Genomic DNA, 19,349 nt, shown 5'->3' on the forward strand with positions numbered 1-19,349 from the left:
AGACATCTGGTGTGTTCGTCCTCTTCTTTGCAGGTGCATCGTGGGATCAAGGGTGTGGTGAGGGACATTCAGGGGCATGGCATCGCCAACGCCAGCATCTCTGTGGAGGGGATCGGCCATGACATACGCACATGTATGACATCAGTTCCTGTTACCTTTCCGTTTCAATAAATATCAGCACTAAATCATTTGACGGGTTGAACGATTGACCCAAAAATTAAATGCTCCTTCTGCCCGAGTACCTAAAGTAAACCTATGATAGAAAATGATGAAATGATAATTACATAGGCTACTTAAAGATACAACCAAGTGAGAGAAATGCTAACCTTTCACAGGTCTTCAAATGTTCTCTCCATCTTTATGTTTTGGCCCATTAATGACAATGCCATTTCATGCTTGGTGAAGTAAACCAACCAAAAACAACAACAACAATATTCAACTTGCATATTAAATTTGCTCTACGCCTTAAGTGTTGAATGGTTAGCTACAGTATCAAAGCAGACAGAACCTCTGCAGAGTCCCATGCCTTCTCATCTCAGCTTTTATCCTCAGGATTACTCACTACTTCTGTCCAGTATACTGCAGGCTAGCACAGCACCCCAGCCATTCTGAATACAGAGATGTACAGCACTGAACAACACTTAACAGCTAATAGCAGTAACTAGAGCTGGGTACCATTATGGTCTCTTTATAGACGTACTGCACACTCTGTGTCTCTCAGGCTTTCTGGAGTTGATTTGGGCATCTCCTCAAGGCAATCTTTATCTGCTACCTAAAAAGGCAGCTCTCCGAGCTGAAAGGCGTTTGTATTTGGAGCATGAAATCAAAATGTCCGCCAGGATGTTGCCTATTGTGTTCTAATTTCTGGAATCTAGTGTGAGTCAGTTTCCCACAAGAAACTCTTGAGTTCCCTCAGCTGCAGCTAGAGAAAGTGGAACATCTTGAGCTCATCTTTTAAAAAATTGGTTTAATATATTCTCAAATAGTGATCTGAACAAATGCTCCAAAGAGCTTAAAAATAAAACTTTCCGTGCTTCAGTGTGAATCATCAGCAGTCAGTCGGAACGCAGGAATCTCAGCCTGGCAGTCCCTGTGGGGGGGGGGGGGGGTAAAGGCCTGTCAATATAAAAAATGTACTGTATGATGTTCTCCTAGACTCCCTCAAAACAGTAAATTACTCCAGTTTCATACCGAGCGTCTCGTAAAGGGGGACAGATACAGATGATTCTCTTGGCGTCCTCGTGTGCTTCTTAGGTGATGTCAGGGACGCCCGCATGTTGCTCTTCGTACCGACGGGTGCATCAACAGCGGTACCATAACGGTTAGCATATTTCACAATGCGCAGCTGTAGGGCTGAAGTGTGTGTGTGTGTGTGTGTATGTATATGTGTGTGTGTATGTATATGTGTGTGCGTGCGTGCTTGCATGCCTGTATGCGTGTCTGTGCGTGGCTGTCTACCTGGGTGGGTGATGGAGAGGACATCTTACTGTAACTGTCACACTGTGGCTGCTGGATCAGAGGTACACTGTACAGCTTCTGCACATATAGCAAGTTCACAGTAGTGATTGAAGCCCACACAGTTCTGCTCATCAGGGAGTTGGCAGGTTAATCTAAGATGACAGTGCAGAGCTATTTTTAAAATCTAAACTGGAATACAGAGTTCCCCCTCTTAAGAAAAGTAGAGCACCATCTCTGTCTCTCTGTCTCTCGCTTGAGTACATTCCAAGATGATTGCTTTGTGGAGCATGCCTTCCTCTGTTGCCATGCAGAACAACTTCTGTATTCTAGGACAACATTTGCATAGAGGCAAGTTAACTCTTGGCTTGTAACAAGTTTATGTCGGTTCATGTACAGTATCCTACAGTAGGTCAGGAGAGATCATTTGAAGATCTGTGAAAGGTTAGCATTATTGTCTCAGCTCAGAGCTGTTGTATGTGCGATGGGTTTGCAACATGATGGCACATCATGAACTACACTAATCTGGAATTGACCGTGCGAGAGTTCTCGCTGTGTATCTGTGTGTGTGTCTCTATCTCTCTGCCTCACACACTCTCTTATGTTTCATCTGTGTGTGTGTGTGTGTGTGTGTGTGTTCCGTAGCCTCTGACGGCGACTACTGGCGCCTGTTGAACCCGGGGGAGTACAGAGTGACGGCCCGAGCGGAGGGCTACAGCTCCACCATTAAGAAGTGTGAGGTGGGCTATGAGATGGGTGCCACCAGGTGTGACTTCACCGTGGGCCGCACCAACCTGTCACGCATCAAAGAGATCATGGAGAGATTCAGCAAGCAGCCCATCAGGCTGCCCGACAGGCAGCTCCAAGCCCGCAGGCCCCGACAGAGACGCATGGATAGGGTGGCTTGAGGACCCCGGGGGGTGGGGGGTGGAAGAGGAGGTAGAGAGACAAAACATTGTCCTCCGTCTGTCTGTTCTGATTGTAATATGGTGTCTGCCCTGATCACACTCCATGCTTTAATCATATCTCCTACCAGCTTTAGAACTCAACTACATGCCATCTGGAGTCTTGGTGGAAGGGGGTGGTTGGAGAAGGCAGGGAAGGAATGTTTGGAGGGATTCTGGTTGTTATTTAAAACAGGGTGCTGGTCTTTTAGCCATGATATAAGCTCTCCCTAAGTACTCGGTACTCATCTCATCGTTGGGTGTTGCTTTTTATTGAGAACCACTAGCGTGACAGCAGCCTGCTTATCTCAAAGTAATACAATAGTATGAACTTCAATGTCATTTCTCCTTGAGTCATTATCAGCAATGACTTATGTAGAAATGTAGATTGTGTTGTTAAATCCAAGCCCCCTTTGACTACATTGATTCCTTGAATATATATTTTTCTCATCCATTCTCTTTAATGATGTGGTTAGGAGAGACGGAGAACGTCTAGCAACATGTGTATCTGCAGTAACTTATGCCATACCAATACTGAAACACTAATAAGCTCTCTTACCAGTAAATATACAAGCAAGCAACCTTTAAATCATGCTTTGGGACCAAAGACATATATTCAAGTGTCATTGGTCAGTTGTTTTATAATGCACTCTCATGTTACTTTTCTGCATTCAGGAATTATTTAATAAAAGTATATTTGAAAAGATTACTGAACTGTCCATAGTGTCATATCTTTTTTTACTTTCAATACATTTTCTACATCTGGATCATGTTTACATAACAAAAACACACACATCTAGGTTAGTATTCAATGAAACATGATTGGTGAACATGCTTCTCTACACAAAAGGCATGTTCACCAATCATGCTTGCTCCCAAGTTGAAAACATGGTCAGCCTGTGTTCTCGCATCAGTCAAATCAAATCAAATCAAACTTTATTTATATAGCGCATTTCATACACAGAGGCCATAGCCCCAATGGCTCGGTCACCCTTAGTCTTTAGCCTGGTCCGAGGCACCACCAGGAGCCCTTGGTTGGACGACCTCAGGGACAGGAGAAGTAGGGGTAGATGAGGTTGCAGATATAGGCAGTGGCTTGTCCATGGAGGGCTCTGTAAGTGAACACCAGGACCTTGAAGTGGATCCTGAGGTGCACAGGGAGCCAGTGCAGGAAGGCCAGGATGGGGGCACGATTTATTGGCCCTGGTGAGCAGCCTGGCCGCGGCATTCTGGACCAGTTGCAACTGGTCCACAGATGCTTTGTTTAGGCAGGTGAACAAAGAGTTACAATAGTCCAACCTGGAGGATATAAAAGCATGGACAGACATTTTCAGCTCACCATGAGCAACAACTGACTGAAGTTTTGAGATATTCCTCAGATGGAAAAAGCAGGTGTCGTCTCTTGATAATTTCTGGCTGTAAGGAAGAAGACTCAGATCCGTCGATGCAAGTTTCAATACTTTTATTGAATCTCTGGCATCAGAATCACACTGCGCAGTTGTGATGAGTTCACTCGCCAATGGTCTATCATGAACTAACTTAACACAGCGCATCGCTCTTGGTTATACAAAAAGAGGTGTTACCCAAAATTGTCCTGTTCTTCGTTACCTTGTCTAAAGTTAGACAGTTTAATGGCTCAGTTAAACAGATCCTATGTGCCATGTCTGTGTGACGGTGTGTGTGTTGTGAGTTGCCTTCGAAAATCAGCGCTCTGCTGTGAGACAACTAATCCTATAATCAGAAACTTGACGCCTAGTGAATATATAGATTTTACTAAAAGCCACTAAATGTCATATAGGTGGCAATAGTGAATATATGGATTTTACTAAAAGGCACTTACTGTCATATAGTTTAGATAAGAAGCACTTAGTAAAAATATAGGTGGTGCCAGTCTGCCACAGTAACACTGAAAAATCCCCAGTGTCTTGTCTTAAAGACATCCTAGGCCTATGTAGTTTTCCATCCCTCAAGTATGTGTGTGCATTTGAAATTCACTATATAACTTGTGATTATACTGGTCAAAATATACTACACAGGTGCGAGTTAACGACTTAACATGTTTGTCTAGATGCATAGACTGATCAAAAGTCACACCAAGGTTCCTGAGGTTGAGGCGTACATTTCCACTGAGGGACCCCATGTGATCTGCCACCCTAGTGGCAACACTGTCTGACGCCAAGATCAGGACATCGGTCTTAGAAGTCAATTAAAGGTAGTTGCTTGCTGTCCACTCCTTAATGGCAGCTAGACACTCATGCAGTACACTGAGATTTTCAATCTTATCTGGTTTGAAGGAGAAAAACAGTTGGATATCGTCTGCATAAGAGTGACAGGAGATGCCCTTGAATTTGCTGATTGAGACCAAGAGGGAGCATGTAGAGGGCAAATAGGACTGGGGCTAAGACAGAGCCCTGAGGCACGCCACAGGAGAGGGGGGCGGAGTCAGACTTAAAGGGACCTACGGCAACAGAAAAGCTTCTTTCTTTGAGGTAGGAGGTGAACCAATCTAGAGCGCTCCCAGTGATGCCCACCCACTCCCTAAGCCTGTCTAATAGGATGCTATGATCTACCGTATGAAAAGCTGCACTAAGGTCGAGCAGTACCAGAACACCACAGTTACCAGAGTCTGTGGACATCATTATATCATTAGAAACTCTTAGGAGGGCAGTTTCTGTTGAGTGGTTCTGCCGAAAGCCAGATTGTAATTCATCTAAGATATTCTGGTTCTTTAGAACGGTGTTGAGCTGGTAAGCAACTACCTTTTCTAAGACCTTAGAGATAAATGAAAGTTTAGAGATGGGCCGGTAGTTTTGTGGTAGGGAGGGGTCCAGATTGGGTAAATGGTAAATGGACTGCACTTACAGTATATAGCGCTTTTCCACCTTAGCAACACTCAAAGCGCTTTACAATGGCCTCTCATTCACCCATTCACACACACATTCACAGTAGCTGCCATGCAAGGTGCTAACCTGCTCATTGGGAGCAATTTGGGGTAAGGTGTCTTGCTCAAGGACACTTCGACATGTGGACAGTCGGAGCTGGGATTCGAACCACTGACCTTTCGATCACTGAACGACCCGCTCTACCAACTGAGCTACAGCCGCCCCCAAGACATAGAGTATAAGAACAATATAAAATATTTAAAACTGTACAGAAGGCTTCTAAAGGAGGGGCTGGACGACCGCCTGCTTAAAATAGGCTGGGACTGAGCCTGACTCTAGGGAGATATTTATAATAGAGACCAGACTGGGGAAGAGTGAGCTTATAACTTCCTTTAGCAAGGTTGTTGGTAAAACATCTAGGGGGCTTGAAGAAGATTTCATAGAACTAATTATGTCAGTTAGTTCAGTCAGGGAAATACTAGAAAAACAGCTCAACAGAGTGGCTAATACATTTTCAGTCCCCAAAATTCAATTTAATCTGCCCATTTAATTGTAATTGCCCCTTTTCAGTCTTTTTTTTATCACCTCGCCATTTTACAGTAAGCTTGTATCTGGAAAATGTCTCCAATCACACGGCTTCCGCTATAGAGTAGAGCTGCTGCTAGGGCTGTCTGCTTCCCCCTCCTCCACAGAGCCAGCAGTCCTCAACTGGCAATTACCTCCACCTCTTGGCTCTTTGGAAGCTACATGTACTTCCTGAGGTTATTGAATAGTGGGGCCGTACACCTGGTGTACGGCCAACTCGAGAAGTGTTGACTAACTCGAGATTTAGTCACTACTAAATTTAAATGGGTTGCACCACTCACGACTAGTTCCTAGTAACAACTAAATATATTTACACCACCCTGGGAGGTGGTGTAAGTGATTACTAGTGTGAGGAAGTAGCTAATACTAGCGTCTTCAACTCTGCTATTAGGACAGAGGTGGGCTGAAACATTGTAGCTAAATCTTTCAGTGGACATTTTTTTTTTTTTTTGCAGTTTAGCAGGGTAGTCCGGAACACAGCCGTGCGCTGAACATAGCTGACTAAGCCATTCCGCAATTTTTCATATGATATCAGTGATATCATATATCAGGGATTTCATTCGCACACTGAAGTTCCATATGGGATTTTAATGTCCATATGCCATTTCCCACGTGAATTGATCAGTCAGCGGGCAGTGCTTCATACTTTTTGATCCATAATATGGAACTTAACCTGCCCCGGAGCACGTTAGCTCGGCAGCATATGTTACCATGGCGATATAGCACGGTGAAAAAATACGGATTGTGATACGGATAAACCAGGCTTGAACCTGAAGTTATCGCACTTACCCCGTAATCCTGTTTCGTAGTACAAGACCCAGTACAGAGCCGATCAGAGGCTGGGAGGAGTGTGGGGTTGTAATCTGCGGCCTGTGCCGCTGCAGCTGTGATCCCCTTCCGATGGGTGGGAAGACTGGAGTCAGACAGGCTTCATCAGACCTCGCCAGTAGTTCAAAGGCCAGCGCTTCCTCAGAAGTCCGTCTAACCGTTGAAACACGAGCGCATGCATGCCTGGGTATCACACGAGCAAGTGGCGCGGAGCATCCATCAACTGGCTCTTAAGCTCTCTCTCAGCCACAGCTCCATAGCTGTTAGGCCACCTCTAAGCTCGGCCAATTTGACCCACATCAAAGCGGACAGTATAGGGACGGTCTGGGAGAAAGCTGCTATGCAATTTCTGCATTCAGTCTTCGGCTAGATATCAAATATGTGTCACTAGATACAAATAAACACAACAGATGGCTCTTGCACATACTGTTTAACGTGTATACATATACAGTGTGGATGATGTGTGGATGATTTACTTGTGCATGTAAAAAGGAGAACAGAGGTCACCAAATGTCAGCTTTGTTGCTACAAAGTTTGTCACAGACATCAAAACACAGCCTGCTTGAATCATAGCACCCTCACTGGCGCCCTTACTGGCACCATCATGGCGGTCCACAGCAGGTCTCAAATGTGTCCTGATTGGCTGGTTCAGCACAGCAGGGCTAACAGACGCCTATGTTGCGAGAGCCTCAGGAGGGGCGGGACGACTCTCTCAGCTATGATTAAGCGTTGCCTGGTGCCCGGTACCACCTGAAGGCCATCTGCAGCTCCTGGAGTGTGAATCAGTGTTTGGAAGCTTAGTCATTTACAGATGGGGGCTCTTACACTCCCGGGGTCCTGTTTCATCACTGCCAACAGCACGGTGTAAACTGGAAAACCGCCCCTCGAGCACAGAGTGCTTGCGGGTGGTAGACAATTCAAATTGCCGTGTGGCCCAGTCCTTGATCCTTGCTTTCTTTCTGTTTCTCTCCGTCTCTCTCTCTCTTTACATTTCTACACTGACTCACCTTTTAGCATAGCAGTCCATGTGAATATCCTGCACAATAATGTGTCTCACCATACCAGAATTAGCGTTAGCATAAATCAACAAATCATTGTCATTGGACTTTCCTGTGGCATTTATTTCAATAAATAAACAGCATAATCAACAGTCACTGAAATTAGATGCACACTAGTTTCGAGTAGCATTCGTGTGATGGCTTGACTGACTGGTGTGTGTAATAACCACGGCATTGGACCACTTCGGCAAAAGCAAAAGAACAGCAGTCAATTCTAATCATCATCACCACTACCACAACTTCATCACTGACCATATTGTCCTAAGTACTAACAAATTAACATACATTGGAATAATGTTGTAGTACTCTGTATTTCTCTGAAGAAATGACAAACAGATAAAATGAGGTACTGTATAATAGAACACTCAGGTCATGTGTACTATTATCTATTCATATCACGTTTCAATCCCAGGTCTTGCATTTTATGCTGCACATTCCGTAACACTTTAACAATTAATTTTAAATTACAGAATATATATACTGTATATCTATTCACACAAAAATACTTTCTAACACAATTTTATCAATCTCTAAATCTTTCTGTGTATGTTTTTCATGTTTTTCATTAAACTTTGAATTTTATATCACCAACTAACAACACATTTACATAATTCATCATTAGATGATAATTCTGCTCTAGATCAGTGCAAAATGTTAGCAGGGAACCACCATTATAAGTAGAATGTGGGTTTAGTATGACAGGCTCCTATAGAATGTTAATGAATTCCAACATAAGGTGATGAGAGCACATCTATAATGTAATCTCTCATTTAATTTCAATGATGATCCCTCTAGATCCCTCTCTGAGGGGGATTTATTAGAATAAGATACCATCATTCAGTTTAAGGCATGTTTGTCTTGACAGACATCATACAGTAGGTTACAGCGCAATCCCATCATACAACACACCCCCATAGACAGTATGTGCTCTAACTATTGACACTGGTGATCACATACAAATTCTTGAAAACATGAATATGAACCATACCATGAAAAGTAACCTTAATTTCATTTTATGGAGCGTGCTCTGGTTTTGAATGACAACAGTCAACCATTTCCAGACCATAAATGAACCAGTACATTAGACAAATTGGTAGTCAGCATTTCTCCTTCTAAATGTTGGACCACATACTTTTGGCGCTAAATTTCATCAATGTTATGTTTTTAACAAATGAATTACAGCTACTGTGATATTTGGCTTACTGGGCATTAACAGGACTTAAGTATATTACTTTGGCACTGGGCTATGCATTTTTCGCACTTCTCACTTTGCAGCCTTGTCACTCCAAATGTAACTTGGCATCAGGTGCTAAGTAACCTACCAAAAGTAAAAGCCAAAGTCACATACAACCACACATTCCATTCCAAGTTATATAGGTACAACATCTTGTAACTTTTCAAGCTTTTAACTTTTCAGCTGTATGTAACATGTAACATGTTTAACCCTGAAAACAGTTATCTCTTTGCACTATAAAATCCCAAAGTGAACCTTCCAAGTGTGCACCAACTGGGATTAAACGTTGATTTCTAGTTGAATACTGGGTGATATTCGGTCTGAACGTCTAAGACCTAAGACTTTTCTCCCTCTTTTCAACAAGCTTAAATGTGGTTACACCATCAATGTGTTGCAAAATACAAATCTTTAATCATTGTGGTAATTTGTTCAGTTGTAGCTCGAAAGAGAGACAGTATTGATTGTTTCAAGAGCCATGCTGCTCTGTGCCAAGATTGTGTCTATTGATTATCCTTGATACTTCAGAGGGACAGAAACACTCAAAACACCGTCTTCCCCTCAACCCGACCCTGCCACACATTCAAGTCCAAACATAAGCCCTCTGATACAGAGTCATCTCACTTCTGATACAGAAAACACAATTTACAAATGCAGCATGTAGGAGGCCGCTCGCACAGGTGTGATTACTGTACGTCTTGTCAGTCTCAGGCTGTTTTCTGGTGTTGTCCCGGCTCAGAGAACCAAAGGTGGGGGAGGTGTCACTCATGTAATGTCAGATGCATAACATGCTTTAGTGGCTAGGAACCTAGAGTATTATTAGTGAAAAATGCACAATAGTTCAATATAATTTCATTGCAGTTCTGCTGACGGATGGAGAGAGATTTGGAATGAGTGAGGCCTTTTATGGACTAATTACACACAATATCAATCGCAGTTCATAATTTAATTGTATAGACGATTTGTTGTGAGTAGTTGCTTTCAGTCTGAAGGATCGAGGGGAATGTATTTTCTCTGTACTGTTAAGCTAAGAAAGGGAGAAAGAGAGAGAGAGAGAGAGAGAGAGAGAGAGAGAGGGAGAGAGAGAGAGGGAGAGAGAGAGATGCTCTATGTGAAGGAGATCTCTCGCTGGACTACAAGTCCAGGCAAGTACTGTATTGTCAGTTACACTACACTCAATCAAAACACCTTGGGGCAGACGTCAGTTACTACAGCTCTGCAGTCTGAAGGCCCATTTTCCCATTAAAACTGTTCTGAGCTGGTGGGCAAGGTCCTCGGTTACAGTAGATCCAAAGAACACATGCATGAGAGCTAGGGAAACATTCCATCTAAAATGGAGTGGATAAGCAAATGGGTCATGGTGAGGAACTTCTGGAGCAGATTTCTGAATACTCACTCCCATAACCCCCCAATACTATGAGGGAGTGCTTATTTCAAAGACAAGAACAAATGAGACAATAATTCAATGTGACAAGAACATTAACACTTGTATCATATTGGGAGTAAAATACCTGAGCCTATCTCTCCAGTGACACGTTTCTAAACTAATTTTGTACATATATAGATGATGGCACATTTCAATGCTACATTTCAATATCAACAGTTACTGTACTTGTTTACCTGTGAACACAGTGCACATGATAACAGAACAATATACAACAACCTCACATACATTCTAGAAGTGGTGTGAACCCACATGAAGATCATATGAGAGCAAACAAGTGCTAAGAGACAGAGTCAGCATGAACCCCCACCACTCCTGGTACGAAGCTTGCTGACTTCCCTTTAGTGAAGACATCTGTTTCACTCCAGGTATGGGGTGAGGCCTAAGAGGATCACATATCTTCCCTACCGGTCTAGAATCATGTGCCAGGGTACAGTATAGTATGTGCTCTCAATGAAGTAAACACGGGAACATCCAGATTCAAATCCAGAATTTGTACCTTAGACATTAACAAAACGTGATCATAGGGAGGCCATTTTGTCTTAGCCACAGCTTGCCTTTGTCCTCGTCTCCCTCCATATTCTCTTAGCTTACAGTGTCCCTGCGTCCCCAGAGATCTCTCTTCAGACGACGATGCCGTGGCAGCCTGCAGGCTCTCACTCTGTAGTCTGCACTACGTCGTTGCCTCTCTTCTCGTGTCCCTGGTCAGACACGTTCAGAGAGCTCCGCTTCAGGACCCGGTTGATGATGTCACTGCATGTCTTCCTGTACTGATGGCGGAGCAGGGAGTACACAAAGGGGTCACAGGCCGCCTTGCTATAGGCCAAGCACTTGGACACTATTCCCCAGTGATAGCTGACAGGCACTGATGGAAATAACTCCACCATCCTGCAGGCAAAGGGGTAGACGGAGAGAGAGGTAGAGAGACAGATATAAATAAAATAAATAAATGCAGCAAGAAACAGGTACACCTAGAGCTCCTTATGTACAACTAGATTAGTCACATACAATAGCCTATATCTGGGAGGGACTGTTTGTACCATGTTACCACTACTGTATGGTTTGAGGGTTTGACCATATTCAAATACCAAAAAGGGAGAAACCGTAGGGTAGGTCTCACTACAAGCTATTGTGACAACAAATAGTATTCAGTACTAAGGCAGGATGATGGACTTGCAGGAGTGTTTATTATCTTTCATTTTAGGAGGTCTCAGGGTACAGTATTGTTCCTTATTGATGGAGTGAAAAGTCAAGACTGCAACGATTTTCCTGGCATAGTCTATCAAGTAGAGACAATAGCTTGCAAGATAGAACGTAGCATGCTGTCAAAAGTGAAACAATGTGTACAGTTTCTCCCCACTTGAATCTGTTTTGTTGACTTATGAACCTGTGTTTCACCCACGCTGAGATTTTCTTTCTCATTTTCACTCGCAAGCACAAATTCCAGCACAGCAGAATTTTCTGACAGAAAAGTAGAAGTCAGACGCAGTGGGAGAACAAAACAACACTCAGTCACCATTTGAAACAATCCAATTAATTTGGATTTTCATTCCTACTGTACACAATATACGCAATTATTGCAGACTTCTTCTTTGAGCGGCACAGGAACAAACACTCTGGGTCTCCGTGACCTGTAAACAATCTGAAATAAATGATGATTCATTGTGTTTATCGTAATTTGATTGTATCTGCTCTGATGCATTAGTCTAACACTCTGACTGATGACTGAATTGCTATTTCATTTCACTTCATTATTCAGTCTGAACAGGCTCCCGTTGCAGCCATTTGCTTGGATGGGTGTTGCCGAAGGAGTCCTCAGTAATTAGTTAATCCCCTAACCAATCATGTCACGCAGTTTAATTCTGTCATCGTAATCAAAAGACACTGATTGGCCTGGTTGGAATTACAACCGAGTAATCACACTATAGACGAGAGCCTTTCCAGATCCTAAATTGTTTTTCGAAAATTCCAATTCAGGGGCTGGAGCTAGGCTACTGATGCACTTACTTTTAGTCTAAGTTGGATTCATCTGATCCCATAACATGACTGCATACATGCTTGGGAGGAGGTTAGGTTAGGCTTAGGATCACGGATCACAAACAGATCGACCAGAGTGTACATGGAGTTCAGATAGGCGGACTCAGGGAGCAGGGTCACATCCATTACGTTGGCTTGGACACCTAAAATGATGTACTGTGAAGTACAGTACAGTAACAACGCTTACAGCATGAAGAAGTGGGCCAACAGGATGATGACATCCACTGTTACAGTACAGCAGTCTTTCGGATACTCTTGGCACAGTACAATTACCCCGACTAACATCAAGCCATCCCAGTGCATTTCTGACATGTTCTCCCCATGTTCACAAGGTTTTCCTCCAAAAGAACCCAATACGAAAAACATGCAGAAGAACAGATGATCTTCAGTCCTGCCCCTGACCAGGACCTGGACTGAGCACTTGAGTGATGGCCGCCAACTGCTCCTGGCTGCCCCTGGAGGAGGATGGCTTGGATGGGAGAAATGCAGGGAACAACTCCCAACAGTGACCCCCATGTGTGTGTGTGTGTGTGTGTGTGTCCTGTATTTTTATTTTATTTTGTATTTTAACACCAGCCACCACCAAGCTATAGCCCTGGGAGACCATCCTGATCTTACAAGCTTACTTTCAGTTTGCCTCCGGACTTCACTTTCAGTTTGCCTCTGGACTTCCCCCTATCTCCATTATCATTATTATCATTATTCTCCCATTAGGTTTTGACCTGGCCAATCAGGGACTGTGTTCTGACAGGTTCCCATGGCAAAACAGTCTCCCGAAGCAACAAGCAGTAACGTTAACATCAGTAATATAATAATAATAATCTTTATTTATAGAGCACATTCAGACACAACGTGCCTCTCAATGTGCTTTACATAACATAAGAAATACAAAAGGCAAATACAATAGACAGCAGAAAAACACACAAACACAAACGTAAAATTCAGACATAAGAAAACAATATAAAAAAGGAATGACATTATGATAACAAAATTAAAAACCTGCATTGTTATTGTTCAATGGAAAATGCCCTTTTGAACAGGTAGGTCTTCAGAAGAGTTTTGTAAGTCTAGCGGAAGCTCGTTCCATAATCTGGGGGCATATGAGGAGAAGGCAGCTTCACCATAGGTTTTAGTTCTGGTGTGAGGAATGGTCAATTGCAGTGAATCTGAGGACCTAAGGGCTCAGGCAGGAACATAACATACTAAAATATCACTGATGTAAACAGGTGCGAGACCATGTAAAGCTTTAAAAACCAACAACAGCACTTTAAACTGAATTCTAAAATCTACAGTATAGGGAGCCAGTGTAGTGATCTCAGGACAGGGGTAATGTGCTCATATTTTTTGGTGTTCGTGAGAACCCTAGCTGTAGCATTTTGTACCAACCTCAGTCTTTTTATTGCTTTACTGGAGAGTCCAGTGAATAGTGACTTGCAGTAGTTTAGACGACTGGTTATGAAGGCGTGTACTAGTTTCTCTGCATCGCTAAGGGAAAGGGAGGGTTTAACTTTAGCAATATTTTTTATAGAACAAACAGCCATAAGATTCAAGATTCAAACATACTTGTCAGGTACATGCCCAACAGACCACTCAGGTCCTCAGGTACTGAACTCCTAACAGTTCCAAAAGCCAGGACCAAGAGACACGGAGAGGCAGCTTTCAGTTTCTATGCCCCCAACCTCTGGAACACCTTGGCAGAGTACTTAAGAAGGGCTGAAACAATGGAAACTTTTAAGTAAGATCTTAAGACTAACCTTTTTAGTCTAGCCTACAATCACTAGCCAGGACCTAGAGACACAGAAAGGCAGCCTCCAGCCTGCTTGTGAATCCTTTGTATACTATACATTGGTGTATATCCTGTTGTGCACGTACAGATGCTGGTTGCCCTGCGACTGGCAAAGTCTGTTTTAATATCTGTGTTGCTTATGTGGCTCTGCTTGCTACTAACCCTTTTCTGCCTCCCCTCTCCCTAGTGCTTCTCTCTCCTACTTTCTAACCAGGTCCAGTAGATGCCCCACTGTCACCTGCAGACCACCCTGAGTCTGATAGAAACCCCCGCGTCTACTGTAGATGTCCAGTACAGCCACTAACCCTGCCTTCCTCTCTCCTCCTAGTGTCTCTCCCTCTTATACTCTAAACAGGTCCTGTGGACACCTCCCTGTCTCCTGCAGGCCACCCTGTATCAGATCCCAGAGAGCCCCCTCTCCCCGGCCAAGGTCCTCCAAATGGCTCCCCATGGCTCCAGGAGAGACCCCCTGCCTTCCTCGTGTCCAGCTCCTTCCCACTCTGTGTCGCCAGCTGTCCCTATCCAACCAACCCCATCCCTTTTTTACTCTTGGCTCTCTGCTGTCTGTCTCCCCACCTCTGCTTTGCAGCATTCTCTATGAGCTTGTGCTTATTGTGTTTTGTTATATGATTCACTTAAATATCATATTATAGACTACAGGGATAGTTAACACATAATGGCCTACCATGTAGGCAACATCTCTGTAACAATTTTATACTGTACTGTTAAGTCATGTCTCTCCTATGAAGTATTTAACCCATGTTTATTGCTCTGTAAATGTTCTTAGCCAATAGAACATTGGCTATGACCTGCATTACTGACCAGGATTTTCCAGGAGCTTGCTCGATCGTCTTGTTGAGAGAGGTCAGGGACATTTTTTTTTACAGCTCACCTTTCTGGCCACCGGATGAAACTGTTTTTTGCTTCCCTCTGGAATATGTAGGGGTGGGACCTATGCCCACCCCCCATTGCTCTCTGTAAAGCGCATTGTGTTGCCTCTGTGTATGAAATGTGCTATTCAAATAAAGTTTGATTTGATTTGATGATCAGTTTATTGCAATGTATATGGTTTAAACATACTAAGAATTTGCTTAGGTCAATGATGCATACACTGATGGAGACCACATTAGACAGGATGCAGGACAGGACAGAACTGTGCAAAGACAGGACAGTGCAAATACAAAAGTGCAGTATTGCAAATATAGACTCAATAACAAAAAAAAAAGTTTACACTGATTTGTTACACTGATCGGCTGAAGGAGTTTAGTCTACCAAGGCAAGAGCTCCCGCCCACAGTAATCGTTTGCGATATGGGGGAAGGCCAGACTGGTCTGCGGAGTGAAACTGAAAGTGAGCTCGCTAGATCAGGATGGCCTCACAAGGCCACCACAAAGCACCCGCTATTACCCTGTGAAAAGCATCACACATACCAAGCAGGTCATGCCTGATGCACCACACTGGTAGTCTACACCCTCCAGAGCGTTAGCGCAAGCTGAAGGTTGAGCAAACTGCTTCCCTGTGCAGCTTTTACACTACAATAATACAGCATAGGGAAAAAATTATCATATTTCAGTGATGTACAGAACGGTTTATAGCACATTAGACCTCACTGGTAATTGGATAACGTGCCAGCCAACATGTGGGTTTTATTATGGACTTTTCACGACATACTTTACAGTATGTGTTGACAAGAAGAAATGGCCTGTTTGTTGATGAGGCTAGTATGGACTGTACACATGCTGGCCAAAAAGATTTTTCTTACAGGCTGAGGGTAGCGGCGAACATTCGGAACTAGTGCCATGGTACTGGAACAGGTGATTTCCGTTTAGCCATTCAGACGGCGTAGCGGAGCTACAGTATCGCTTGTGTGTCTCACGGACGCATCGAAGGTTAGGCTACACAGACGCATGCGAGGGGAAAGTTTCTACCTGGCTTATTATACTACACAAACCAGGGAGGAAAACTGCTAATGCAGCAGCAGCAGTAGCAGCATATCACAAGGTCAGCCAATCTCATCTGCCCAGCTGTGGCCTGTAGAGAGGGTGAGGAGGAGGACGAAGAGGAGGAGAAGGGGGAGGAGGAGGAAGAGGAGGAGTGCCACAGGAGTCGTGGAGATGACAGTGACAGCGGCTCTGCGCTGCAGTCTGCGCGTCAGGGCCACAGCTAGCAGCTCTGTGTGTGTGTGTGTGTGTGTGTGTGTGTGTGTGTGTGTGTGTGTGTATGTTTGTGTGTGTGTGTGTGTGTGCGTGCGTGTGTGTGTGTGTGTGTGTGAGGGTCCAGAGTCCTGGGTGTCCAGTGAGAGAGAGTGTCTTGGGTCTCTCTGTCCCTCTCTCTCTCTCTCTCTCTCTCTCTCTATGCTCACCTTGTGATGACATAGGGCGCGAAGCAGAGCACGAACGAGCCGATGAAAGTGCTGATCTTCCTGGTGGCTCTCTGCCGCCGCCTCCTCTGCTCCTCCAGGCATCGCTGTCGGACACTGCCCAAGCACAACACACAGCATCCCAGGATGAGCTGGCATGACTGACAGCCGTGGAGACTAAGAATGACTGTGTGTGTGCTGTGTGTGGGCGGCTGTGTGTGTATGCTTGCATATGTATGTGTGTGTGTGGGGGGGTGGGGGCGTGTGTGTGTGTGTGTGTGCGTGTGTCAGTGTTATGTTTGCATGCATGCTGTATGTTGCATGCATGCTGTGTTGACATGGGATGGCATGTTTGATGTCATTATTGATACTGCCATAAATTCACAAAGTATGTCAACACCATTCTAGCAAGCATTTAGATCAACAGATATAGCCTCATACATTATAGTAGATGCCAATGCAGATTCCACTATTCTAACCAGATGTCAATTTGATATTCCTATTTGATAAAGGGCAGGGGTGCTATCATCAAGGAGGTTAATGTTGAGGGTCACTGTTTGCATTAACATCTAGTTTAATAGCATTTTAGGATTGCTTTGTACAGGGTGATGAAAGTCTGGATGCAAATGTGATGGAAGCCCCAGGGAACATCACGAGCCAGCATAATAACTAGGCTACACAGAAAAAAATAACGTCATGGGAATAGTGATATAACAAAACATCAGAACACTGCCACTTGATTCATTACAGATGTGGCCTAAAACTAATGAGATAGACACTGACAAGTGAGACTGAGCATGGTGCAGAAGGAATTAATGTCAAATACCACTTACCTTGGGTGAATATCCACAAGGAGCACTAAAGTTTGCATTGTGATAACGTCTATCCTTTTACAGTGGAATCTCGCCACTTTAAGCACTTTGAGGTATGTGACACACAACACTATTAAAGACAGGAGAAAGGTGAGTGCGTGGAAAAGCACCGTAAAGATGACGAACTGTGTGCGACTGTTCGATCTCACGTTGTATAGGGTGCACGACGCGTAAAGTTGATGGTATCCCACCCAAGAGAGACAAGCGGCCGCTGTCGAAAAGGACATGGAATGTACCCACGTGTAGCCGAGAACCAGAGCCGCATCTCTGTGGCGCATTTTAGAGTGGTACCTCAGTGGGAACACAACGGCAATCCATCTGTCAATGCTCAAAGCTGCCATGCTCAGCATTGAATTAGTCGTTAAAAATGTTTCAAAAAAGCCCACTATCTGGCAGAACCCGTCCCCTCCGGGCTGACTGTTATTGATGAGCCCCATCAAAGTTAGTGGCATGTTGGATACAGTCAGCAACAAGTTGCAGAAGGTGAGGTTGACGGTAAACAGACCGGGCACCTGCCTTCTGATCTCCGGGTTGTACAGAAAGCAGATCAGCACCAGCACGTTGGACAGCAACGACACTACGATAACCACTACCACCAAGAAAGAAAGAATTACCTCCGCAGTGTCCATGGTGTGTCCAAAAACTCAGTTATTCCGACTTTGGGTAATTATATCCAGAAAACCATAGCAGATTGGCATGTTGTTATTGTTGAGATATTCACCCATAACCATGTCCGGGCATCCCTACTTATTTCACGAGGAAGAAACTCTCTCTCCGCTCCTCTCCCAGTCATTGCCATGAGATTTGGCACAAGGCAGCAATGAGGATGTCCATCAAATTACGAGGATTCTAACGTCATGAGAGGCACCGTCCGGAATGTGTAGGGGAGAGTAGCCTAAGCTCTCTCCCAGCTACAAAAGTGCAGGAACAAGCTCTGCCAAACGTGCACTGGTCTGGCACACTGCGTCTGCACTGGTCAGTAGCCTGCACAGCTTGCGATGTGCTCCGAACGTTTCCCTTCGTTTTCAGGTAACTTCCCCGAGCTAGAGTAAGACCACGAATCAATTGGCAGCCTAATAGAGATAAAATATGTTGCTTTCCAGAGACCTGTTTTACAGTGTTTGAAGACAAGATTCGAGGTGATAGATTGTAGTCACCTTCAGGTAGTCTAAACCTTCAGGTAGCTTACAGCTCCAGGTGTGCTGCAACATCAACCATCAATCAGTATGCAGTCACTTCACTGTGACAGATTAAATTAAAATAGGATACACAATTGCTGGCTGCTCCTAAAGGAGGTTATTGTACAAATGAATTAATCGCGACCTGGATCAAAGAGCACATCATCAGTAGGCACACACACACACACACACATATATATATATATATATATATATATATATATATACACACACACACATATATATATATATATATGTGTGTGTGTGTGTATGTGTGCGTATATATATATATATATATATATATGTATGTGTGTGTGTGTGTGTGTGTGTGTGTGTGTGTGTGTGTGTGTGTGTGTGTGCGCCTACTGATGATGTGCTCTGTGATCCAGGTCGCGATTAGTTCATTTGTACGGTAACCTATATATACAACAATTCAGTGATGGACATTCAATATCAGGATTCTACCAGTGCTTTATACTGGGGCGGAGTTCATATTAATTAAACATCTGGACGGAATACTACCCCAACTAAAAATGATCCTCCTCACAATCAAATTGAGTGTTTTCATACTATTTGCTCTTGGACTGTTGGCTAGTGTGCTGTAGCCTGCTGTGCTGTGCACCAACACTGCTTTGCAACAGCATGTTTTGGTCTCTTTCTCTCTCATTGGACACTTGACTTGGATATCTA

General features: G+C 44.0%; 2 protein-coding genes across 2 annotated transcripts in view; one reads left to right on the forward strand and one right to left on the reverse strand.

Annotated features, from left to right (window-relative positions):
* Nucleotides 1–2,363, forward strand: part of cpxm2 (carboxypeptidase X (M14 family), member 2) — a gene marked incomplete at both ends in the record, with an annotated part of 46,838 nt that extends 44,475 nt beyond the window's left edge. The window contains 2 exons of the mRNA XM_084456068.1: nucleotides 34–133; nucleotides 2,101–2,363. Of these exons, the coding sequence (XP_084312194.1) occupies nucleotides 34–133; nucleotides 2,101–2,363 (363 nt within the window). The remainder of the gene's footprint in view (nucleotides 1–33; nucleotides 134–2,100) is intronic.
* Nucleotides 2,364–3,444: 1,081 nt separating this feature from the next.
* On the reverse strand, nucleotides 3,445–18,110 carry LOC311323771 (G-protein coupled receptor 26-like; the record flags this gene model as incomplete). Its single annotated transcript, XM_084456070.1, has 4 exons — nucleotides 3,445–3,643; nucleotides 11,088–11,315; nucleotides 16,613–16,726; nucleotides 17,443–18,110. 4 exons carry the CDS (start codon nucleotides 18,108–18,110, stop codon nucleotides 3,445–3,447), a joined length of 1,209 nt encoding a protein of 402 aa, XP_084312196.1.
* Nucleotides 18,111–19,349: the final 1,239 nt, after the last annotated feature.

Source organism: Borostomias antarcticus (genome assembly GCF_949987555.1).
Source record: "Borostomias antarcticus genome assembly, chromosome: 22".
NCBI classification, from domain to species: domain Eukaryota; kingdom Metazoa; phylum Chordata; class Actinopteri; order Stomiiformes; family Stomiidae; genus Borostomias; species Borostomias antarcticus.